The sequence below is a fragment of the Pogonomyrmex barbatus genome, unplaced genomic scaffold (genome assembly GCF_055798465.1).
Source record: "Pogonomyrmex barbatus isolate J1 unplaced genomic scaffold, ASM5579846v1 scaffold7, whole genome shotgun sequence".
In the NCBI taxonomy this organism is placed as follows: domain Eukaryota; kingdom Metazoa; phylum Arthropoda; class Insecta; order Hymenoptera; family Formicidae; genus Pogonomyrmex; species Pogonomyrmex barbatus.
Window position 1 is genome coordinate 10,261,487 of NW_028297171.1, and position 26,307 is coordinate 10,287,793.

Below are 26,307 nucleotides of genomic sequence, written 5' to 3' on the forward strand. Positions count from 1 at the left end.
TTTGAATTTACAAAATCCTAATCTTTTTTCAACCCTGAATCTTCAAATTTTTTGAGTATTTTTAAAATTATAAATTTTGAAAGTTCTAAAAGTCTTACTTTTATTTTATATTTTATGTCGAATTTAATAAAACACTTAATAGAACACATTCTTGAATTTTTGTTTTATAGAATTTTTTCTAAATCATACAATTTCTTTTATGTGTTTGAAAACTTTGAATAATTAAAATTTTAATTTAATTTTTTTTTGTTTTCGAAATTTCGAACTTTTTTTTTATCATACCGTTAACGGGTAACCCATAGACTGTACCGACTCTTCAGCTTTCACAAGCTGACCATCAGTTTGCTGTACAGCCCAATGTCGGTAAAATGGTGGTGCAGAAATCCATGGATACTTTCAGTAGATATATAAGATCTCCTATAATAGTCGATGGTATATGTCTACCATATTTTGATAACTTGAATTCATACTTTTATCAGTAACCAAGGTATTATCGATATTCAAATCAATAACCAACTTCATTCTCAGCTAAACATTATTTATATAACGTTTCTATTAATATAATTGATGCTTCATTGATAAAAGTTTATTGAATATTTTAAATATCAATTTAATCGATTCTTCATATCAATCAACTTTTATGAACCGACAGAGATATATTATGTAAATGAACGCTAACGTTTTAGCGAAATAGAATTAAAGATTTTTTGTTAAACATGATCGAGCTTATAAATTAAAATTTGCGAGTCTGAAATTCATCATTGTTTGAAAATTTTCGTCTGTAAATAAATTATTATAATTCGATAAGATGGTAAGCCAAATCAGATTAGAATATTGTTAATAAAATCATTAATATCTCACTATATTTTATATATGTTTTTTAAGAATAGCTATAAAATTGTAATTAACATTGAAATGTTTGTGTATCTTATGAGCAGCTTATTTGTTGCGTCTTAATAATCAATAATCTAAATATCTGTGTATCTAAATATCTTGTGTATAGATAGATGTAATATTCAACATTATGAATCTGTTAAATTAAATTACATTTTAATTAGAATTTATTAAAAGATAAAATATTGAACATTTTAATTTTTTTATGATATTGAAAAATATATTTATGTATATGTTTCTTGATTATTCTTTTTATTTTAATTCTTAATATTTTTATGAATAGATTATAAATGTATATTGTTTTCTATTTCTGAACAATTTTAGGACTTTATTTTTATTTTGACAGTTTTTTTCTTTTCTAATTCTCTTTGCAAATTCTTCATATATACTGCCATCGAGAATTAACTTATCTTGTCAGGAAAATCGAGAATTATCTTATCTCTCTCAGGAAAATCTTTTTCTTTTTCTTTTCTTCTTTCGTATGATTTGATACAAGTTTCGTTCGGTGTGTCATTTTTATCTTGCAGTGACTTGAGATCTATGTCGAGAGCTTTGTTTCCTGTCGCGCAGTTGAATCGATACCGACATACTGTGAAACGGCGGCCGAGCAACGGCGTTCATTAACGTCTCCGTTAATCAACCGGCTATATTTCTCTCTTTCTCTCTCTTTCTCTCTTTCTCGTCTGCTTCTACGCGTTATCGACATTGAGTAAAACGCATACAGTTATACCAATGTTTCGACACGCAGAAAATGCATTTCACGACCGACAGCGAGGCAACTTCAAATATTTTAATTACCTTGCGGTTAATTGCAGCAGTCGAGAAGAGAGAAAGACGAAAATATATGCGCGAGAGAAAGGTTAAAAGACGGGGGGGGGAGGGAAGGGAACGATATTCATTATATCTCTGAAAAATTTTTTAAAGCAAATTAATTTTTAATAGAATTACAAAATAAAGTATTTAATTAAATAAAAGTATAACAATAAAATACAGGATAATGCATAAAATCGATATAAAATCATAAAATGATCAGTAAAAAATAAAATAAAATCAGTAAAACATTAATAAATTTATTTGATTCTAGTAATCAATTAAAAGATATGTGTATGATAAAAAAGGTGGCATGTTAAAAGTTAAGTTAGGAATGATCGACTTCACATTCTTATTAATTATTATACTCCGACCGATATGTTAATATCAGGATGCTGCGCTTGTCAAGATTGATATTTTTAAATTTTATATAATATTTTGTATCATACAATATAATTGTATTGAGAAGAAGCAATATATATATAAAATAAGAATCTTTAAATTTCTACTCGACTTTCATTCTGATCTATAAAAATCAAGTTAGGGGATGTTTACGTTTAGACCAGAAAATTCTCGGCCTGCGCGAGTCGAGATAACGAAAACGTTGAGAGAAATCTCTCTCAAGCAACAGGATCATTCGAGCTTGGATCTAATGGAGCGCGTAACGATTCTTCGGGCGGGAGAAACGCGATGTCGGGGCCCTCGGGCAGGCCGCGCGTGCATTAACATATTAACAATGCTCCATTATGCCCCGAGTGTATACCTAGTTCCCCGCGTGGGCGCGTTATGAACCACTCTCGAGACCACGGGACGCACATTCAGAGTCTCGGAACGTGTACGAGAGTGTCCCAAACTCGCTCTAAATTGAAAACACTTTAGCAAATTTTCTATCATTTTTCAGTGGAAAAAATTTTCTTAGCAGAGAGAGAAAGATTTTTTCATACATACTTATAACTTTTTTTGATACATTAATTGCAATAAAATTCGACTTATTAAATAACAAATTAAATACCTTGTTGTAACGTAATTGTGTAAACAAAATTGTGTACAAAATTTATTATAATCTATTGGAATAAGCAATTTTTTCTTAAAATTAATTGGAGAACAAAGCCTCCTTGTCAACCCTGATTATAATCTTAATGCACAATTCGTCGAAAGATTTCTTCAGCCATTTATCAAAATAAAAGTATCAATGGCTCTTTATTGAATCAAAACTAATACTTTAGTTTTTCCTTTCTCTCTTAAAGGAAAAATTTTTTATATAATTTGATAAAAAATCTTTAGCTAAAATTTACTATTTAAATTTCAATTTAGAAATTTGATATAAAAAAATGGGAATAAGCAAAGGTAAAGACGGACGGGGGTCAAGGCTAACAAAAAATTTTTCACACACGTGTACATATCTCGTTAGAGTGTACGCACAATACATCCGTGACACACGCTCACGCGTGCACGTGCACATCGGGCGCGGAATATTAGCATAAAAATGGTTTAAAAATCCGTCGAGCGTGCCGTCGGCGTTTGGCCGGCTCCCGGGGAAGGCTGGATCCGCCATTGGCTGGCTGGCTGTGTATCGCGGAGAGAAGGAGGGTCAAAGAGAACGGGTCCAGAGAAGCTGCGAAAGCTAAAACGAGCGAAACGAGAGGAATCAAGAGCGATGAAGATAGAAAGGGGGATCGTAAGAGGAAAAGAGAGAAAGATTAATGAGGAACAAGAACAACTCTTGCGGGGGTGTATCGGAAGAAAACAGAAAGAGATAGCATAAGAGGGAAATAGAGACGGAAAGAGAAGTAGGGATATAAGAGGGTGTGAGAAGGCTGTATTCAGACAAAGAAACCCAACAGCGCCGAGGTATTACAGGGAGAGTGAGAGCGAGAGAGAAAGAAAACCTAGACGTTCAGCTAGACGTCAGAAAAGTGCGAGAGAGAGAGAGAGAGAGAGAGAGAGAGAGAGAGAGAGAGAGAGAGAGAGACGTATGATGGGATAAAGCGTGACGGAACGATGAGAGAGAAGGAGAGACAGAGGGGAGAAGAGTGCATCTGCATGGGGAAGCCGATGTGAGCCGAATGGGGCTGGAAGGTGAACGGGAGAGCAAGAGGGATGCCGTAGCGGTAGAGGGGGACCAGGGGTCGCGAGATACCAAAGCGAAGGGGGGCAACGGCAAGGAAGGAGAGAAAGAGAGAGAAAGCACCACGTGCTATGGGAACGGGAATGGCTCTCTCTTCTCTCGCCGGGCCTTTCGCGGCGGTTCAGTTCGAAACGGGCCATCAACGATGCCTACACACCATGGTCACACCACCATGACCATCGCGCCGGAGTGTGGTGGTCGTCCGTGGTCGCCATGAGGCGTCGTCGCTCAAGTCGATGACGCTCTCAAGAGCCACGAGCGGTTTCTTGGACTTTCTCTCTCTCTCTCTCTCTTTCTGTTCTTTTTGCCTCGTTCTATTCTTTTATTTCATGAATTTCTCGAGTGCAACAAAAATTGATGGATCCATTCAATCATGCGCTGTGCGCGGTGAAGTGTCAGTCTTCGGGCCCCACGAAGAATCGATAGCGATCACGCTCGTGGATGTGGTGTTACTCGGAAAGAGAAGAGAGTGGAAACTGACGATGCATTTATATAGATTATGTGTTTAAATGTGAGAGGAAAACGCTCTTGTGAATTTATTTGGACGTGTTTGACACGGGAAGATTGATCTGCGAGAAAGATTCGATTTCAACTTATAATATTCGTCGTCGTTTCTGCTTCATCGAAAGTTAAACAAAGAAGATCACTTTGGAACTTTAAAGAAACGATATGAAATATTCTGATAATAAATTATGATTTTGAAAAACTTGAATAATTAATGCATAAGATAAATTGAATTTTTATATTTAAATTTATCGTAACATAAATGAACTGATTGTAATGAATTAAAACATAATTACAATTACAACTTATAATTTAATTATATTATAAAAACACAAACCGAAACATATACATACGTAATGTGATAATAATGAATTAAAGTGAATATTGATAGAAAAGTAATTAACCGCAGACTTAGCTTTATGATAAATATTTGTTACGTGACTTTTGTTCTACTGCGATCGAAATTTCAAGAGCTTCTCCGTGTTTCGTCTTTTTGCATCGATCCCGTAAGGATGTCGATCGTAAATCTAACTTGATCTCGTCTTACGATAAGTCGGCCGATCGAGCAGCAAGCCGGATCAATTCGTGACGAAAGTGTCTATTGGCACGCTAACATCGAATTACATACTCGGAGAGATCCTCGTTATTTTTTGCGCTTGCATTCTGCAGAGTGCAACTTGTTGCAACTGCACTGCCATAATAAAGAAGATTGAAATTCGAAGATATTTTTTTAATATAATAATTTTGAAAAGATAGTCAAAGATACACGAATTCAGTTCGAGCAGTCGTCGAAGAGAGATAACGTGACAATAGCGAGAATTCGAAGAATAAAGGATGAATCGAAATTGATGAAATATGCATGAATTTTGAGGGTGAATTATTCAACATCTCGTAGACAGAAAGAGATACATCGATTTGCTTTCGATTTCTCAGGACGATTTCCGGGAAAATCGGAACGATGTATTGAATTTGAAGTTTTTAACGAAACTCTTGTCTTTCAATAAACAAACAGCTTACGATACTTATGCGATATGAAAGAAGCAGAAATGTAAACAATTATGTGGTAATTGTGAAAAGAAGTACAAGTATTATTTAGGAAAATAGTATACAGTGAGAGAAGTAAAAGTGATATATTAATAGGATTAGAAATAATTAATGTGAAAGGGACAAAATACTGCTTAAATATGCATGTCACTATTTCTGGATAATATGCGTAAAAAATCATATTTTACTGCTGGTAAAAAGATTAAACACATTTAGTTCGAGTAGAATTTAACAAATTCTAAAATTGATATTTAAAATTTATCTATCTCGTCGAGTAAGATCGAGAAATTTTTTTTTTATATAAGTGGTCGGTATTAAACCTCCCTCCTACGCAAATTCTTCTCATCCAGTTCTCGCTTTCGTTCATGAGACCAAAAAGAATGATCTCGTCTTGAAGCATGAATAAATCCGGTATAGTAAATGAAACGAGTAACAGTGCGAGATAAAATGGGATCTGGTGAATAGGAAGCAAAGCACTCGGTCTAAACAATAAATCTCGCCATTCGATCAACGACGAAGATCGGCGAAACGATAGCTCGAGAAGCTCAGCTCGAAGTAGATCTCTTTTATCACCGGTGTCTCGTTCCCACGTTTTACGAGCCCTTATTATATAGCGGGGATAATAATAATCTCGAGAGGAAGGAGGCATCGGGTCCGTCGATACAACTCGATCGTTAACTCGCAACCTCAAGGATACAATAAACAGGACGAACTGATAAATTATTGTTATTACACAAGCTCTTTTGATACTTTAGTAAGACTTGCTTATCATTTTTTAATAAAACAAAAGTTTGTAAAATGGAATAAATAGCTGTGAAATGAAGTGAGATGAAATGGAGTGAAATTTGATGTATATCAAATTTGAAATACTTTGGCATAAATACATTTTTAAACGAACAAGCAATAATTACTATATATAAATAAATGGCTTTATTTTTAATACGATATAATAGTATTTCATTATTCCCTAATAAAAAAAGGAGATAAATGCTACTGTAAGCAATGATATAAGATAAGTGTGAAAGTGCAACTTGGAACAGTTGCTCATTTTAAAAAGAGTCATCTACAAAATATTTAAAGAAAGAAAAGAGAAGAATAATCGTGAGACATCATGGGAAATAGCGGAAGCAGCGGGGGTAGCAGCAGTAGGAAGGCACGAAGCTTGCCAAATTCGCCGGAAGCGCACAGGTATCCTAGCATTCTTTCCGAATTAATTTATGAACATGAAACAGGATGAAAGGTTACATAGATGCGTTTAGAAATAAAATATATAATAAGGATGCGTTTAGAAATAAAATATATAATTTATGAACCTATCTAATTTTTAAAATTTGAAAATTTATGAATCGATATATATCCTCTATCCTGGATGAAATTCTGATATTTATATGTTACTTACGACGTATTCTTATTATTATACCTCATTGTATTTCGATCCTTATTCTTTCGTTCGTCGAGACGAGTGACGACGAAACCGGTTATTCGGATATATTTAGGATTTCCTGGATCGCGCGCTATGTACATTGCCGCTATGTGTAAATCCTTCGAGGAAAAGTAAATGCTAAAATCCTTTTACACATTGAGCGAATAAGAAAATTGCGTTTCTTATATAAATACTTAGTTTGAAAAAAAAAAAAAAACCGAGAAAAAACATGATTAATAAATACTTAAAGGTCCGCCAATTTTTATATTTTATTTAAAAAAAAATTAAAAAATTGACTTAAAAATGGCTTTACTGAATCATTATAATTAGTCCGTTCAACTATTAGAAATTATAATCAAGTGTGGTGTTTTTATTGACACAAATATTAAAATAGATTGCATACAATATTTATAGCAACCAATACTACTTTTTCATGTAATTGTTCTTGATAAAGTTACAAATCGACAACGTCTCGGTTACCGACTTGAATCGCGTGTCGTAGGTTGGAGGTGTCGAGGAGGCTCGCGACCTGCGACGCGAGGTCCTAACCGGTCTCCTCGAGTTCCCGTGGCGATCGGCTGCGACCGACCGGGCGGATCTGGTTTTGCATTTTTCCGTTCTCGATATAGATCGGCGGCGACCGGCCGACTCACGGCACCCCTCCCCTCCCCCCTCTCTCTCTTTCTCTCTCTCTACCATCGTGTAATTACGCTCTTTCGTACATAGGAAATCGCCAATCGTCGTGGATAATGAGGGTTGCAGAAAGTAAAAACGATACGTCTTCGTCTATGTGCTCTTCGCTCTTCTAACGGAAATTGAAAATAAACACTAATCTCATATCCTCATATAAAAAATATTATTTTTTAAGCATTCTTTTTTTTTTTGTTTTTGTTTTTGTTTTTTGTGCGATCTGTCCCGTGGAATAATCGACGATTGCACGCGAGGGAACACCGGAAAGAATACGAAATTTTGGGTGGAATTTTAACATCGATGAAACGTGGAGGGTAACAGGATCCTTTAATTAAAGCGGCTTAAAAAATTCATTCCCCGTCCACCAATACACACAGAGGGAAGAGAGCGAGCCCCTTCGGACATTTGTCCAAGCATCCTTAATCTCTAACACCAGTCTCAGCAAATTTGCAAGATACTCGCGAAAAAGAAAATTCTTCTTTACGATTACGATAATTAACAAAGTTGTCGGAATTACAAAATTCATTTCATGCAAATGGATTATTTTTTATTTCTATCGCATTTATTACAATTTTGCAAAACTTTGAGTTTCTGGGCAAACAAGTTCCCGAATTTCGTGTTCTTTTCTTTTCTTTTTCTCTTTAGCGTCTTCCTTTCTTTATTTAGCGAACGAGTTCAAAGACATCCGCGAGTCGACGAGAGTGAGTCAATGTTTTCGATGTGAATGGCCGCAGAAATAGATCCTTGGGCAAGCACGTTTCGCGATCGCGCGATTTGCGGGCTAAATTCTGCACGGCTGACGTTAGTGAAACGAGAGCGAGCTTGTGTGTCGTCTCGTGTGTCACCGATCGTGCATCAAGAAAGAAAAACGAGGATTGCCCCGGTACGTAAGCTGGGATTATCCGAGCTGACAACGTTGCGCTCGTGCGTAATGATTGAATCATTTAGACAGCTTGTTTCGAAGAAAACAAGTTTAACCATTTATACGTAAATGCTTTTTAAAATTAAATAATACAAAATAATACATAGTGTAAGATGTTGTAAATATTTACAAAAGTTAGCTCAGAAAGATATAATTAAAAAATTAATTATAAAAAAAAAGGCTTAAATAATTCAAGTAATTTATTTTTAAAAGTTCAAACGAAGTATTAAACAATTTTTACATAATTGATTCGTGTTAATTTGTCGGTGTATAAGTTGAGGAAATTTCTTCATGGCTCATTTTTTCAAAAGAGGTTAATTTTTTTCCCAGAATAATTAATATTATCGTTTACTTATTTTATTAATATTGTTCTTATCTTTATATAAGACAAGACAAAATTTGATAATTAAATGTGTTATCTTTACATCCGCGGCGGACAAAGGGCAACCGTTCGATCGTTGGTTTCGAAGCGAAGATCCGGCCGTGCCTTGATGAGAATCAGCGGACAAGCAACCATATTTTGTTCGTGTTCCCCAGGAGATGCTCTCGCTAAGTTCGCTTTGATTAATTAGAATAGTGCATTGTTCGCGATGCATCGGCGGTGATGCATCGTAGTGAGCAGGGCGGAGGTCGGCAGAACCGTTATGTATCGTGATTGTTCCGAATGCAAGGAGACCACTGAGAAATCAGACTCTACTCTTGAAATATTAAAAAGATGCAATCGATAATATATTAAAAAAATCCTTCAATAATTCTTTAGGCTAAAATATATTACCAATTATATTTGTACATAAGTAGGAATTTTAATACAAAAATGTTGTAAAAAGTAATTTTATATTATATTACATTACTAACTGCAATGTTATAACTTAATGTATAATCTTAATAATTAATACAGACGCATATAATTGCCATTTTCTTTAATCTATGTAACGAATAGTTATTTGCTGATATCATTAGTAAAGGGAGTAAATTATTTTATTTTTATTTTATGTGTTATTTTATATGGCATTTAAATAATACTTTTCACGTTTTTATACGTTTTCTGAAAAAATTTTTTGAAAACTTGAGCTCTTTTAAGGAATGTAACGGTATGCACCAGCGTCCTTGCGTGCGTATCGGCGATAAACGGTGGTTGTGAAAGAGCCATGGTAATAATATCGCCTCACGGGGAAGAACGGTTCTGCTCGTCGTGCTTCTTCCTGGAAGCGGCAGTTAAGTCCTTCTTCTCTCGAGATCCTCTAAATTTATCCCATGCTCCGCTGGAACAACGAGGCTCCACTTCACTTCGCACCGGTGTATGGGACCCTCTCTCTCGCTCTCTCTCTCTCTCTCTCTCTCTCTCTCTCTCTCTCTCTCTCTCTCTCTCTCTCTCTCGGGCTCTCCTTCTCTTTGAATAAGACCCGGCAATTACTTCTAATACCCGGAATGAATTATCCGACTCGTTTCGACGCTATCCTCTCGCCCAGCTCTCGACTCCACTCCTCTTTGGTCTTTGTTAACTGTGACTACTCACGCGCAACACCACTGTCAATTTGCAGCGATTTATGTTTACGCGCGACCAATTCGCCGAAAACGTGAATGCAACGAGATGCGATCTGTCACGATAAAATATCAAAGAATGAGATAAACTACTATATCAGATTCAAATAATAATAAGTGACGTGCGCTTGATATCACGACATCCCGTTTCTCAATGAGAATTACCTTTTGCCTTCGTGAGAAAATTTTCGAGATTTTGCCGTGGCGAACGGGAGGAGGAACGTTCTCTTTATATCGCAGCGACGAGATCTCTAATTGGCAGCCATTCGAAAAATCGTATCGGCCGATCCCGGCAGTCGGCAATTAAAAGGAATGTCGTCCCTGCTGATATGCATCAGTGTCGTTGCTGGTCGGCCAGCCTAATCACGCGCTCTTGTTGCCCGCGAGCGTCGAAGGGAGCCAGCGACCTCCCTTCCTTTTGCAATTGCACATTTTGCAATTGAATCGCGCATATGGCGCGTTTACGTCGCTCGTCTAGACGGAACTGTTCAATGGATCGGAACTTATCTCGCTTCTTTGTAGTAAAAACTTTTGTGAATTTTATAATTGCGGAAAATAGTAAACGCAAACAAAGTACAATCTATCTAATGTATCTGTATAATTTTCATCGACCTAATATTAACTTAATTACAAATAAAAAGAAAGGGTGAAAATATTTAAGTACATTGATGTGTTATTTGTCGGAAACATATACGTCGACAAATCATAAATAAAATTTTTTATGTAATACTTCTGTTGTAATACTTCTTAATTTAATTTTTTATGTAATACTTCTGTTAATTTTCATGGATATTAATTTGTTGAAAACATATGAATGTACAAACGGGTTAATTAACCGAATGCAACAAGCATGACAGCATCACAACGACGAATGAACGGTGACTGTGTTAGTTTGTTATTCGTAATCCTATCATTGGATTACAACGAAAACGATGCGAACACGTGTTACCAGTCATTGATAGACACTAATGAAACGTATTGGTTAGGTAATTAGAAACTGAGGGAGCTGAAGTTATTTACAAAAAATTGCGTATTGTTAATTATATCGATAATCAATGAAAAACGCTGACGCTGACAAATTGCATCAGTAGTGCGTAATCGAAAAATCCGATTGCATAGGATTTGCTAATCGCTCTTATCGAGCGATCATCGAACGTGATTAATCAGACGTTGCGATAATAACAGCCCTCGCGTTTCCTTGCGAAACGCAAACACGCGGCTGCACGATAGAAATTATTTAATCCGAGTTGCCGTCATAAATAACGTAACGTAATCATGAAATAGGAGGATATATTTGCGGAGAAGACGATAATGACCAAGTGAAAGTGTAAATAATGATTTAAGAGAAATTACTTTTAACCAAAAGATAAAAATTTATTTAAAAGACAATCGATTAATTTTATTTATAAGATATGGAGTGTCGTATTTAATAAATTGTATATATACTAGATAAAATAAAATATATATAGTATATATATATATATATATATATATATATATAACACAGCATACACATAATAAAAGTGATATATAATAGGATTAAGCAATATTCAATACATTACTTAACTAAAGATTTTAATAACGGGTAATTGGCAACAGATTGAGCCGAAATAAACGAGAGACAAAGGCGTCATAAAGGCGCCGCTTGAGGCCGCGAGACGCCCATCTCACGCCGATATTAATACGTCGCCAGGGGTAAGACGTCGCGGTTAGCGGCAGTTGCGACACGCACCACGGCGCCTGGCGTCGGTACGCGCCAACCGTGGCATTAATTTCCGATATTGCTCTCGTAAATATTCGCGACTCGCCGTCGACTATTCTCGTCGGATTGAAATATACCTTTCTCTTTCCCCGATTCGACGTCACCGGAGCGCGTCCCTATCGGACGAGTCATTTTTTATATATCGACCCTCAGGATCGTAGATATGCCTGTGAAAGCAAGACGAGATTCAAAATGATATTTTTAAAATAAAAGGAAGAGTTTGCTTTGAAAAAAGGCAAAATTTAATTTTTTATATATATTTAACTTGATTTATTTATGTATAGATTTATTTATGTATAGATTGTTAGATTGATATTATGAAGGAGATAAGATTATTCATTACAGAGATTCACATATCGCGGAGAGAAATTTAAGAATTTTTAAATGTCGTGTCACTAGGAAAATATCGCATTAATTTTGCCAATTTTATTATCATAATTATAGATTATTTATTTTAGTTTCTCTTATTTTTGCATCAACAGAAATTTTCATAAATATCATTTTGTTGTACATCTTTACATAATTTTGCATTTAGTAATAAGGCTCTTCTTTTATGTACGATCCTGTGAATCCTGCGGATTCTGTTTCAATATATTAGGGGAGGATTCGGAACAAGAAAGATATCCTAAAACGCATCTGCGCCAGACTTGTATTTTGTCATACAAAAAAGTGAAATTTCTTTTTCGATAAGGGACTACTACTGAAAGACATCCAGCGTTGTACGTAAAATATATCAATTACAATTTATCAGTTCTTTCTTAGTTTATTATTTTGTTAATTTAATCGATAGCAACGATTCATTTACGATTATAAAAGCGTAGAAAAACTTTTTAACTAAAAAAAAAAATTTTTTTTTTTTTTTTTTTTCAAATGAAGATTTGATGCAAATCTCGCGACTCATCGTGTGCTCATCAGGCGCACACAAACGAAATGGAAATTTATAAAATGCTTTGTGTGATGCATCATATAATTTAATCTGCCACACATCTCATTCGCATTGTACCTTTCTTCGGGGGTTATTGCACCTTATCCCTGCATGGCAGACAGAGGATCGCATCTCTCTTAGTTCGAAAGAAAGAATGCAACGAGAGAGGTGTGTCCCGCGGGTCGCGCTGCACCAGCTGTGCGCGATGCAAATGAATATGCGAATCGTCATCGTGACACTGTATAAATCGAAAACCGACTCATGAACAATTGACTGTACGGTTTTTTAAAAAAGAACGTATTTTGAACGTATTCCTACCGTACAAATTGATCTTGCTTTATTAAAATATGAAAAATGTTAAAAGAATTAATAATAATTTAACGATTATCAATACCTATACTCGTTATATTTGATAATGTATATTAATATTAATTAAATAGATAATTCAATCAATTTATGTTTTATAAAGGAATAATTTCCTAACATGAAAGTTATTACTTTTCAATAATTATTTATTTATCTATTTTTTTTAAACAGTGCATTTTCTTCATAGTTTTATATACCTTCTATGTGTAGCCCGTTTGGCTTGTCCAGATCTTGTCGTAGTTAATTTTTTATTTTTCCCTTTCCTCCATCCAGAATAAATAAATTAACTTAAAAAGAAAATAGGGCGGGGAGAAAGAGAGAGACAGAGAGAGAGAGAGAGAGAGAGAGAGAGAAAGAGAGAGAATTTATGATTTAGCGAATGAGAAATAGGACCAGTTCGCCTCTTTATTCGCCTTTTCTTAGCCTTGAATCTAATAACCTGCTGTTGCATTCTCCACGGGCTCTTGGAGCTAAATGACAGCTGTAATTATTTTCATTGCGGCGAAATAGCGGATAAATTTAGGACAAAGCGATGATTTAGCGAGATGTGGATATCGGATAACCACGTTTAGCGTTAAACGCACAACGCGAATATGAGTCAAAGGCCGTTTCTCTGCCAAGCCGGTTATATTCACAAAGTTTATGGACGGTACTTGGTAATTTGAGCACAACTGTATATACACGACAGTATATAACGAAGCCTACATACACACTTACTACGCATTTATATATGTCGAAAAGTTGCCAGTTGAAAGGAATCTAACGATGTATTTAATTGATGATTTATGCTATTACTAATTTTAATAATCCAATTAACCAATTGGATTATAAAAAAATCATTGTGTAATATAATGAAAATTATTACATAATTTACGTGTATATAAATTACTAATTACTTGTCTAATATTACATTATTATTATATACTTAGTTTTACATAGGACAATTGTTTATTATTCTGTTGACGTGGCAGCAAAGCACCTTAATATTTTATTTATTTCTTTATATGTATTTTATAATAATATATTTTGTAAATTCATTTGAGAATCCATGAAATATCAAGCTAATAGCAGAATCCCTTTTCATTTCAGACTACCGTCGCCCTACAACAAGCAGTCGTCGGGAGTTGGCGGTGCTGGGGGTGGTTCTGGGGGTAGCACGAGCATACCTTTACCCGCCACCGTCGCCGCCACTAGGAGATGCCCTCCGGACAAAGTCAGACCAGTTCCCGCACCGACGCATCAATCACAACTCGGTAAGTTCCATCAACTCATCTTCTTTATCCCCTTATCACAAGCTTTTGGAACATTGTCGTGTTTTACAGAAAAATGTAAAAGCTTTACTATTGTCGTAGGAAAATAGAAGACGTATTTATGATGACAGAATATTTTAATATTAATTTACATACAATTATTTTGTTTGAAAACTGATTTTTGTTTGTAAAATGTATCATACTATTTGCATATATATATATATATATAAATTTAAATTGTAATGCACGGGGAACTGTCCAGAGAAATGTCTAGTTGGTCTGACATTCCGCGTTATTCCTATAGCTTCTGCGCAATAAATAAATAACAAAAAATAACTATGAGTAAAAGAGAAAAATAAACAAAAGAGATGGAATTAAAAAGTTATATGTTACCATTTTTAATAATGGCCAATAATTGCGGTAAACTCACGAAATTTATTATTTGTTTTGTGATAGTGTATACTGCATTTTTACAAATACAAATTTATTAGCGAGCCATTTGCGTAATATTGTATACTATATCGATTTTTCAACAATTCGCTTTGTCCTCAGAGAGAGAGAGAGAGAGAGAGAGAGAGAGAGAGAGAGGGGAGGGGGGGGTTCTATTATTTTTTTTATCAAATTACTCGGTAATATCACCAACATAATTTTATTGTACCAAATGTGTATTTTAATTGCTTTTAAATCAATCCAAATATTTTAAATAAATTTTTAGATTTTTCATTTTTATACTGTATATTAAAAAAGAAATATTTATATCATATATAGAAATATTTATAATTAAAAATACGTATTTTAAATCAAAGAAACTTATGGAAAGTGGTCATCGCTAATTTGAAATAATATGAATTTGAGGTTGGATCGATGATCGCGAAAATATGCAAAATTAATTAATTGGAATGTTTCTCTTCGTTTTAAACAATTAGGCGATTCTTTCTTTGAAGTCACATTTCTTTCGAGGTTAGGTATAAAGAATGAGGAAGGGTGCGAGCATGTTCCTGCATTAAGAACACCCCCATCAGCCATTAGCCCCGTGAATAGCTTTTAGCAACCCTTTGCGCATTTCTGGCTGCCACAGGAGATTCTGGACCACCATGAAAACTTGTCTCCATAGGGCTCTCCCGTCATTGCGAATATATATGGTGGTACGATCGTATCTTCTCCGCATGCATTCTCATACGCCGTTCGTCTCTCATTTGTCTCTCTCGTATGTGCAAACGCCTATGTGTACGTCTGCAAACTTTTCTTCTGATATATATATCATATATATATATAATTTTTATTTATTTTTCACTTTTTTTTATTTATGTAATAAACTAACGTAGAAAGAAATAATAATTGATAAAAATTGAATTATTCCAATAATTTGTAATATAAATATCGACTTTCATTCTCGCTTTTTTTCGAAAGCGGTATTTGCTCTTATCACTAATTTTTTCATGTCTATCTTATTTAACTTTATTTAGCTCTCCTTCAAATTGATTAAATATTAATAATCTTCCTTGTCGCTCTTCTCTTTTCTTTCTCAAGAACACAGTATGTTCGTCTATCCTACTACTATTGCATGCGCGTTGTGCATACGTATAGCGATATTACCTACGAAGGGGACGGAGAAAACCCGCTGGGGGTGTTCTCCGCCCCTGCGAGATGGGGTGGCACCCCATAGTTTATACTTTACTCTCAACTCCCGCGTTTCCACGAGCCAGATGTGCTCGGGCACCCGATTTACAGGGGTGCTCAACCTGCTTTGAACCTTTCCACACGGGACAATGGAAGCGAAGGAAAGGAAAGTGAAGGAGAGGAGGACCGGTCTCTTCGAGAGAGGGCAATAAAATGCACACACGAGTCTTTGCGCTCTCGACAGTCGTCTGGTCGGCTCTCTCGTTCAATTGCTTAGCGAGTCGTTGCGAAAAATGCGAATGCTAACCGGTCCTCGTCGTCATACGATTTCCCTTTTTTCTGCTTCGGGAAACCTCATTCTCACTATCGCAATATCAATGAGATTATCATTTATTCCGTGTCGTTTCATTCATATATAGCATACATTCCACCATATCACCATAAACGCAATTTATTTGAAAATTCGAAAATTCGAAGACAAAACAATGTTTTTATTTTATTTATAATCTATACATATTAAATAAAATATATAAATTAATTTATACATTAAACTTGCAAAAATATTTTTAATCTAACGAAGTATGCAAACACATATTGAGTTCAAAAATAATTTTTTAAATAAAAAAAAAAAAAATATCTTTTTTCTAAACTCATGATAATGATAACGATAATAATTGATTACCTTTTAAGAATTTATTGTACTTATATACAGATATTAATGTTATTTTTTTCGATTTTCTAAATTGTACTCTTTTTAGCTAAGTGAAAAGAGAAATTTGTATCCTTATCGCTCACTTATACGGTTGGGCACCTCTGGTAGCTTTACGAGGGGATGCTGTACTCTCTCTTTCTCTCGCTTCTCTCCATATATCGTGACGATATCAAAGCCCGTGTGTCCGCGTGTCTGGATACAGAATGCTTTTTCCTCTTCGTTCGAAATAGACTTCCACGTCGTACACAAACTAGCCGACTGGTCATAATACACGTGCGCACACGCATAAGCGGAACTGAGCGCTCCTTTTCTCGTCATGGTTTATGAGTTATTATTTTAGGCTCTTTTTTCCTTAGCTATCTGCCGCTCATCACGTTGCGTCAGCTGATAGCCGAGACGACAACCTCGTCTAGGCGTCTAGGTCAGGGTCTTGATTTACATAGTTATTTCACTTTCGATAAGGTGTGCTCATAAAAAAACATTTTTAAAATTTTTCTTGGAAATCTTCAAATTTTCTTCCTGTAAAAGAAAATATCAGTTGTACGAAATATTAATTTAATTTCTAATATATAAACTGTATTGCTACAATATTTTATAGCAATGCATCCAAACACTTGTCTTATATTTCTTACCTTGCAAATAGTCTCTTAATTTATATGCCATTTTTTTTTTTAATAAGAATATATAATATTATTTTTTAGAGAGAAGAATTAGACGTATTTACATATTTTCATTTAGTTAGGTGTTATGTGTGAAAGTGGAAGTTGGAAATTTCCAAAACATTATATATGTATTGTGCGACATTGAATTAATGCTAATAATTATAATTATTTGGTAGAGCAGCATTTGTTTCAATTAGATAGCATTACGCGTCATTCGCCTACGCACGTATCGATTTCTCAGCCTCTCTTTCTTCCTCTCTGCTTCTCTCTATTCCGAGCTTAACTCAATCCCCCATAATCCGTCGTGGAACTTCCCGAAGAGATTTCCGGAACGGTGAAAAGAGTCCCAAGCGCTGTATTAAAAGCTGCGTTTAAAGGATACCAACTGCCGGATGCACTAATCGGAAGTGATTAAAATTTCGTGCGTTAATTTTTATATTAAAAAATTACTTTAAGTATATAAGTTTAATTGTTATTTTATATATCAAAGTAAAAACTTTATAGATAATATTTCTAATAAAGAGAAATATTCTCATAATTAAATACTTATTATCTATTTTATACATAAATTTACAAATTTTTGCAATTCGATTGGTTTGTTGAACTTTGCTCGTTAACGAAGATTTAACGAGCATTTTAATTCTAGATATAACGTGCCCGTTGTGAGATCACCTTAAGCTCCGTAATCCCGCGGGAATCTCCCAAAGAGACAAGCGGAGTTAAATAAAAAAAAAAAAAAAAAAAAAAATAAATAAATAAAACAAAAGAAAAAGAGGGAAAAGAGAGAAAGAAAAAAAAGAACTAAAGGACCGTTTCGACCATTCGTCAGCTCCGTTATAAACCGTCGTTCCACGAGTACGCGCGTGTATAAGAAAAAGAAGGACATGCTTTCAAGAGGAAGAGAAAGCGCGGAAAGATCTGTACTGAAGAGAAGAGGTTGAAAGAGGGTAGCCAAAGGGGAGAACAACGAAAGAAAATTGAAGTCCCGGAGCACACGTAAGATCTGCTGCACCCGGTCTTTAACCCCGAAACATCACGTTAACGTTACAGAGATTCTCAACTTTAGAAAAAAATCTTTGCTCTTGTTTGGAATACAGACCATTTCACATTAGTACAATTTACACAAAAATTTTTGTATGCGCAATAATTTACGTATACATTTATTTACATATATATTTATTATTAATAGCATTTTAAACATTAAAAACAGTGTTTGTCTAACAGTGACGACATGAACTGATTTCGTTCATCCACATGCACAGGACCATCATTTTCTGTTCATTTATTTTTACGTCTTTTCATATCTTTTCAATAAAAATCGATTAACTCTTAAAATTTGAGACTCGAGAATCGAAATACGCATCATTTGAGCACCCACGCTAAACGTGCATCCACGGGCCCTTAAATCTTCCTCTTCCTCTCGTCTTCGGAGTCTCGTGCGAGTTAAAAATACTATCTTATACTTTCGGATACCGGTTCGGCACAGGTTTCGAGAATCGGCCTCCCTCGATGAATCCGCTACATGCATCTGAAACAAGAATTTGCGTACGAGATGACAGGGGAAGATGGTGACAAAGCGGAAGAAAAGAAAAAGTAACAAGGCAAAAATGCAACATGATTGGCAGCATTTTACCAGGAATTATGTGCATCATTGACGCGGCGGGGTGATCCGAAATTATAAATAAATCTGGACTATTATTAGCAGAAGCGGACTTCTTCTTTGCAAGGTCTTCGATCTCTCACTCCCTTTCCTTCTTCTTCTTTTCTTCCTTTGTTCAACCTTCTCAACTTGGAGTTTCTTTTTCTCTGAACCTTAGCCTTACTAAAATATAAATTCAATACAGTTTATATAGTTGTCGTTAAGTTAAATAATTTTATTTTGACTTCAATTTTACTTCAATAAGATTAGAAAAGTAGCATTGGTAAATAAATAGTATTAATAAAACTTATATGTTACAATAATGTTAATTAACTTTTATTTTACATTATTAACATTTGATAATTTTCCTTATAGTCCTATTCCCAATAATTCTCTTAAATGTAATAATAGTTGTATAAATGTAATAAGGAATATATGGAAATCGTGGGATAGGATATACATATAACCACGTCCAATGCTAAATTGGCAATATCGAGATTATATACACATATACAATACAAGGTGCTGCAAAGCATAATACATCATATCGGGGAAATCATCGATATGCGAGATATGCAGAGGTATAATGAAGTGATATCACGTTGTACGTTATTGCATTAATTTGTATGCAGACTAGTAAACATGTAAATGTTATTTCACTATTTTCAGAATAGGAAATATCATCTCTCTAATATCTCTCTCTCTTTCTCTCTTATTTACATAAAATTATTATTTGTCTTTTAATTTTTAACCATCTGCTAAATAAAAGCACTAATTCGCAAATCTCTGTATTAGATAGATATCGGCGCGTTTATACATGTGGAATACTTCCTTCGTGAAATTCTTATTTCACGTTGCTAGGACAAGGGTGGAATCTGCTTTATTCAGAGACCAAAAAACTCGCTCTTTGTATGCCAGCTATGCAATATTTTTTATTCTTCTGGCGATTTTGAATCATCATCGTCAGCTTTCTCTCGATCTTTTGCAACATCATATTTGCAATCCTCTCAAATTCCTGTATTCTCCAGACCTGCATCTCTTCACTACACTTAAGCTTATCTCACAAGCCCAAATTCTTCCTCATATAGCTTAATTATTCTCTTTTTTATGTAATTTTTGAATAATCTTTTGATTTATAATTTTCTAATTTTCTAAATTTTCTTAATTTTTCAACTTTCTGATCTGTTACCATATAGCATATTCATCAATTTTATACAAAAAAACATCTTGTAAATTTTATTTTCAATGTACCTAACTTTTTATTTAAAAATATATATGATATTTATAATATATGAAATAATTATAATAGATGTAACTATAGTTAACCTGATCTATGCCAGATCATATAACAATTCCATTTTATGATATAAAATGAAATCAATTCAATGAAATCAATTAGTATTGCGAAACATCAAACTATCAAAAACGAAATTAAAAATGTAAACTAAATTAAAAGTAAATAAAAATATTACAAGATTCCCCGCGCATATTTCTCATGAGACACAATATATATATATATATATATATATATATATATATATATATGCATCCCTCGGGATATACAGCTCCCAATGCAGATTTTTATTAATCGCACATCGTCCTTTTCTCTTTCCTCTGCGACAACATGAATGAAAAGAAACACTCGCGGGGTTGAAATATTGTTGAACCTGATCCCTGATATTTTTTCCTTCTCTCCTCATCCCTTCCATATCTCTTTTTCGCATGTCTCGTGTGTTCTATCTTTCACACCCTTACTCTCTTGTCCTTACATATATGGATATTACGTATATCGCATGTTTTCTTCCATACATTTTCTCTCGCACACAAATGCTGTATGCTGCACATTTTCCCCTATGTATTGCCTTTGATACTTTTTTCTCTTTTTTCTCATGCGAATACCGCGTGTTACATACATTTCTTCTAATATATACCCTTTTACTCTGCCTCCACTTCTCTTTCCTTCTCTTTCTTTTCATTTGCTTTTCTTTTTCTTCTCGTTTCTTGTTTTTGGTCGGGCTCTTTTTTATGCTGGTAGGTACTTCTTGTATCTGTCTCGTTTTCTCTCATGCCATTGCGGTTTTTCCAACGATGTATCTCGCCGCGCATTTCCATTATCGAATTCTTGACAGTCGTTTGTCGTCCGCCGTCGCTCGCATGTTATTCGCGACTGATGCATTCACGTGCATAATCCGTGACCATAAGCGCGATCAATCGCGTGCATCAGCTTGAAAACTGAAAAAATTGCATAAGTTGAACTCGAAACTAATTTTAAAAATTCGATTTAATTTGATCTATAATATAACAAAAAAATTAATTATACATAGAAAAAAAATAAAGAAAATATTTCAACAACTAATTTAACATAAATTACGCAATAAATGAGAAACAAAAGAACAAAGCGAGTTGTATTTTTTTTCTCCATATAAATCGCTGTTTTCAAAATGCAGGTACCTGCATAAAGTACACACGTGTAATTCACTATACGCTTTGACATGCAATGCTTTCACGCGTATCCAAATAAAGACAGGTGAACGATAATTTTAAAGGAAAAATGTTTTAAAACAATTTTCTAATAATTATAATAAAGGGATTTTTTTTTATAATTTTACTTTTTGTCACACAAAATTTTTTTAATATAAATATGATAAATAATGTTATTTTAAATTTATTAAGTTCAAGATTTTTATAGTACCTTATTCTTTATATAACATTAATTAATTTTTTCTGGTATTGTTAATTTTCTTTATTCTTTTTTCATTTTCGATTTTTCTTTATATTACTATTTAAAAATTTTTTTTTATTCAAGATTTACACATATAATTTTTTTTATATTACATTTTTTATCACGATTTTATGCCACGTATGTTCGGCCAAATTGTACCTTTTCTGTGTGTAGAGTGATCTACATTATTCAAACACGAACAGACGTATCTTTTTATATGCAATGAGATCTCGAGTTGAAAACCAGAATTTCCAAGTGCACGCCTTAGGGATGAGTTGTAGTCTTATAATATTTGTTTATTTGTCGGTTTTATTAACGTTGCACCTGCGTATGCGCGTCTCGAAACAAAAAAAATGCGACACGTGTACGTGACAGAGAGCACAGAAGGAGGGTTGTCCTGAAAAGAGGACGAAGGTCCTGCAATCGGCAAGCAGGCAGACGGGAGAAGAAGAGAGAGGCAAGCAGGCAGGACAAATAAGGGAATCTAGAAAAAGGGGAAGATTGCAATTTGCGCTTGAAGCTCGCTGCGAAACCAGACAGCCGACTGACGCGACGGGGTGTTCGTTCGTTCCATGCTGGGAAAGAAATGACGTCGATTGCGCGCCATTCTACTGATGAGCGTCTCTTTGTGACGAGGAAGAAACGAGCTCCTTGCCACGTTCGTTTCGCACGGATGAGCGTTTTAAAGATGTTACGAAGCGATATTGGAAATAATGTTTGACGTTGGACTTTTCTATTTTGTTGAACTTTTCACATTTTGAGTCTTTATATATTTTCAGAAAAATTTTTTATAAAAATCTTTTAAAGATTTAGAAATATATCTTTTTTAGATAATGAGATGTTATGTATAAAGATATATATATAAAAGTTGTTTATTCATTAAGAGTATGCTTTTTATAAATTGTTAAAATTGTAATCTTATATATCTCTAATATGTCGAAAATCGAATAATCGAATACTATCGACTTTCAATCGAATTCAAAGAACCTTCGAATCCTTTGGAAATTCCTTTGCGATCGTCGAAGCATAGCCATTCGAAGCATCTTTGCCGCAATTGATCAAAGGCGAAATTGCTGGCGTAAAAGTGCTCTCGGGCTCTTCTCTATCGATCTTCTTCGCCAGCTCCTAATCCTTTTCCGTCGGTTTCTCCCTCGAGACTCTCGATCTTTGCTCTCACTCTCATCGATCTCCAACTTTTATTCGGCGGCTTCGCGAAGCATCCTTCGTCGAAAGTTTGCGACGATAAAAAGTGAAGCTGAAATAAAACGGACTTCTTTTTCTTTCAGAAAAGATATTCTTTCGCTTCCGTTTTTTTTTTTCTTGTTTAAGGAACACGATTGTGCGAGACATTCATTCGTGATTTCAATGCAATGCGTGTTTTGCCGCACTTCCTTGCAATCACAAAGACCGGATATTCTCCTTCTTCCGCTTAGTGTAATGGAAACTCAAAGTATTCATAGTTTTACAAAAGATGTTTACAAGTAGAATGCCATTATTATTATTTTGGGAAGAATAAATAATAAGACAATAGGATAATAATAATTGGAAAATTTTAAACAAGATGCTTTAATAATATAGAAACATTAATCCTAATAGAGCAATATTCCTTCCTATAGTCTTAATATAATTTATCTTAGTATAATTTAATCTTAATATAATTTTTTTTTATTTTTTTAAATGATACACACACACACACACACACACACACACACACACTATTTTTTTGCGACTGACTGACAGCGACACGCAAGGCATCGATTCGAAAGATGGAACATCCTTTGCTTGAGAGGAGCACTCTTGTTTATTTGTTCCGCGGGTACCGACAGCTGTTACCGACATTAACTCTGTCTTGTTTCATCCCACGCATCTCTGCACCATTGTCGTTGCGATTATCCCTCCTGATCGTCGACCATTATCGAACGAGACCCTCGAGTCGAGTCGACCCTGAGAGGCACACACGTTCGTTTTATTCAAAAATAAATTAACATAAACTCTAATCGCAGAATTTTTAAGATTTTACGTAATTCAACTGTAAAATTGAAGTTAATTAAATTGTAAATAAATAGATGAACATTGAATAAGTTAACTAATAAATTAAAAATTTTAACATTAAATTATATAAAATGGAAAATTAGTTCCATTCAAATTAAATAAAAGATCTTAAAGATCTAACAAACGATCTGGAGTATAATAACGTTATAATAACGTTAGTTATTAAAATGAAGGTATTAAACAAATTGATCAAATAATCAGTTGATATAATCTCGATTAAGCTTCTATCAATTCCTTCAAATTGAATCAATCAAAGCAAGCGTGAAGCGACAGGTGATTCCGTTATCGTGCGGTTAATGGCAAACCTTCTTGAGGTGCATTCGATGCACCTGGCACAATCGCCAGGGGGAGGAGGAAAACAGGATCAGATCGTGAAACGGACAGGAGGGTTCAGCACACTACGTTATTCTTACGAGCCCTGGGATCATCATCGTTTATCATCGCACCTCATCATCATCCGACGCACCGTTATGCTCGCGTGTTCCTACCTGCATCGATGTCCATCACGATTTGCAATTTCATTATTTTTCATTAATCTTTGTGAAAAGAGGAGAGAGAGAGAGAGAGAGAGAGAAAGAGAAGGAAGAAACATATTTTTACTCCGCTTGAAACGCAATATAAGATTAGCAATATACTTTGCTATCGTGTCATAATATGTATGTATCAAAAATACTTTATAATGTAAAACATTTTATTCCTTCTTTATTACGAAAAATCCTTATAAATAGAAAGAAAGGAATTAAAAAATATAAATATTATTAAATATGATTCTTCAAAGAGAAAGAAAGTACACTTAGAAAAATCTTTTAAGTTTTATCTTACCATTTAGAGCATTTGAAACAATGACAACAACAGTTGTACTAATGAATTCGTAATAAAATTGTCTTTCATTGTGAAGATCTTATTATTAGATTAATATAATTAATCCGTCATACTGTACAAAAGATTCGTACAGAGACGGATTCTTCTGGAAAATAAAACCTTTCTTCAAAAGGACGGAAGTGCGCCCTTTTGAGAGATCCTGTATATCCCTCGTGTATTCGATTCCTATCGGAATTAAAGTCGCCAAATATTGAATCGCGAAGGGTAGAACAAGGAAAGCAGATTGACAGGCAAAAGAAGAGACTCCGAAGCATAGTTTGTGTGCGGTTTATGTGAGTCACAGCTTGTTTGGGACTCAAGTTGATCCCACGGGACGCTTGTGGGGATCCGCGAATACAGGGACGGGGAGTAGGGGGAGTATGAGGCAGCTTCTCTGTGCTAATTCGGCGCACGTGCGCGAAAAGATAGAGAAAAAAAAGAGATGGTCGAAATTGAAACAAGCTTTCGATCGTCGTTCCCGTCAATTAGGAGCGCGATATTGTCTCTCCGTAGCGGGTACGAGGAGGGTCTCATTCGTTCTTTTCATTCTTCTTTATTCTATAAATAGTACTCGCTATGTTTCGCTTTTGGGTTCACTTTGCGATCGCAGTAAAAAGGATGAGGTACTAACTTTATTAACGACCGCACGTAATAGCTTGTCTTTCTCGCGTAGCGTCTGATTCGTTTTATTGCTAACGCGTCGGCTTGTTTGCGAGGAAATTTCGTTTATTTTCCGTTTATTTCTCGCTGCTCTCCTCCCCTTCATTCGGAATTATATTAATGCGGCGGAAATGTCAGAGGGCACGACAGGTCCCAACGGTCATATTTTTTTATTTGTCAGAATCGTTATTTTTTTTTATCATAAAAGCCTACGTGTGTATGTGAATCTCAATCTAATAATATCGAATTATTATTTATCGCTATCTGTACTATACTAAGTTGCGATTCTTTCGATATACTTTTTGTCCATACAAGAGAATATTGAAGAAAGCGAAAATCTCGGGTAAGAGATGTCGGTTCATCCTCCAAAATCCAGTACGTCACTTTCCGTTTTACGGATATGTTACGTCCAATCTCTAATCGTGATCTAATCTCCGTCTAATCTCCGTCTAATTAAGATAAAGGAATCAGTCCCCGCACGATGCAACGTCTGCTAATCGGCCTGGAAGCCCGAGTAAAAGAGGCGCGATGTAACACGTGCCAGTTGTCGAGCGACGAGCCTATTCGACAGTTAGTCGATAGCGGAGTTTTCCTTGAAAAAGATCAGGCTTAGTCATCGAGGAAGCTTCTAAGGGCTCTTCTAATCTTCTTTCTATAGTAGCCTTTTCAGGGTGGGCTAAGATGTAACTTGAGTTTACCGTGTATCTAATCACTCCTACTTTTGCGTTCTGTTTGGCTCGTCTGGTTTTTAAAGATACTTTCGACTCTCTGCATGCGGAGTAAATTTTAAATTTTTACAAAGAAAGAAAAAAAAAGAAGATAAACTAGCTATAACGAAAGAATTTAGTGATGATAATAATTATCATTGAAATATCATTGAATCATTTGTATGCACTGATGCAAGCATGTGTCTTCATCATACGATTACGTGTCAATGAAGAGATACTTTTTATAATAAATACTTTTCTTTTAAAATCTTTTTCTTTTTATAGATCTAATTAAAAAGTGACAGAGAATTATTTTGTAATGTTATATTTTAGATTAATTACTTACATTATATATACTACCTTTAAATATTATTATCTCCGTTTGAATGTAATAGAAACATTTAAAAAAAAG

At 34.7% G+C, this 26,307-nt stretch overlaps 1 protein-coding gene and 1 long non-coding RNA gene across 2 annotated transcripts in view; one reads left to right on the forward strand and one right to left on the reverse strand.

Annotated features, from left to right (window-relative positions):
- The window catches only part of sick (sickie), a 112,651-nt gene that overhangs the window by 31,538 nt on the left and 54,806 nt on the right, over positions 1-26,307 (forward strand). Inside the window, exon 5 of the mRNA XM_089083311.1 lies at positions 14,100-14,263. Within this exon, the coding sequence (XP_088939437.1) occupies positions 14,100-14,263 (164 nt within the window). The remainder of the gene's footprint in view (positions 1-14,099; positions 14,264-26,307) is intronic.
- On the reverse strand, positions 18,581-19,736 carry LOC148934991 (uncharacterized). Its single transcript, XR_016140794.1, has 2 exons — positions 18,888-19,736; positions 18,581-18,782 (listed from the first exon to the last, which is right to left on the reverse strand). It is a non-coding gene; the product is annotated as an uncharacterized LOC148934991 (long non-coding RNA).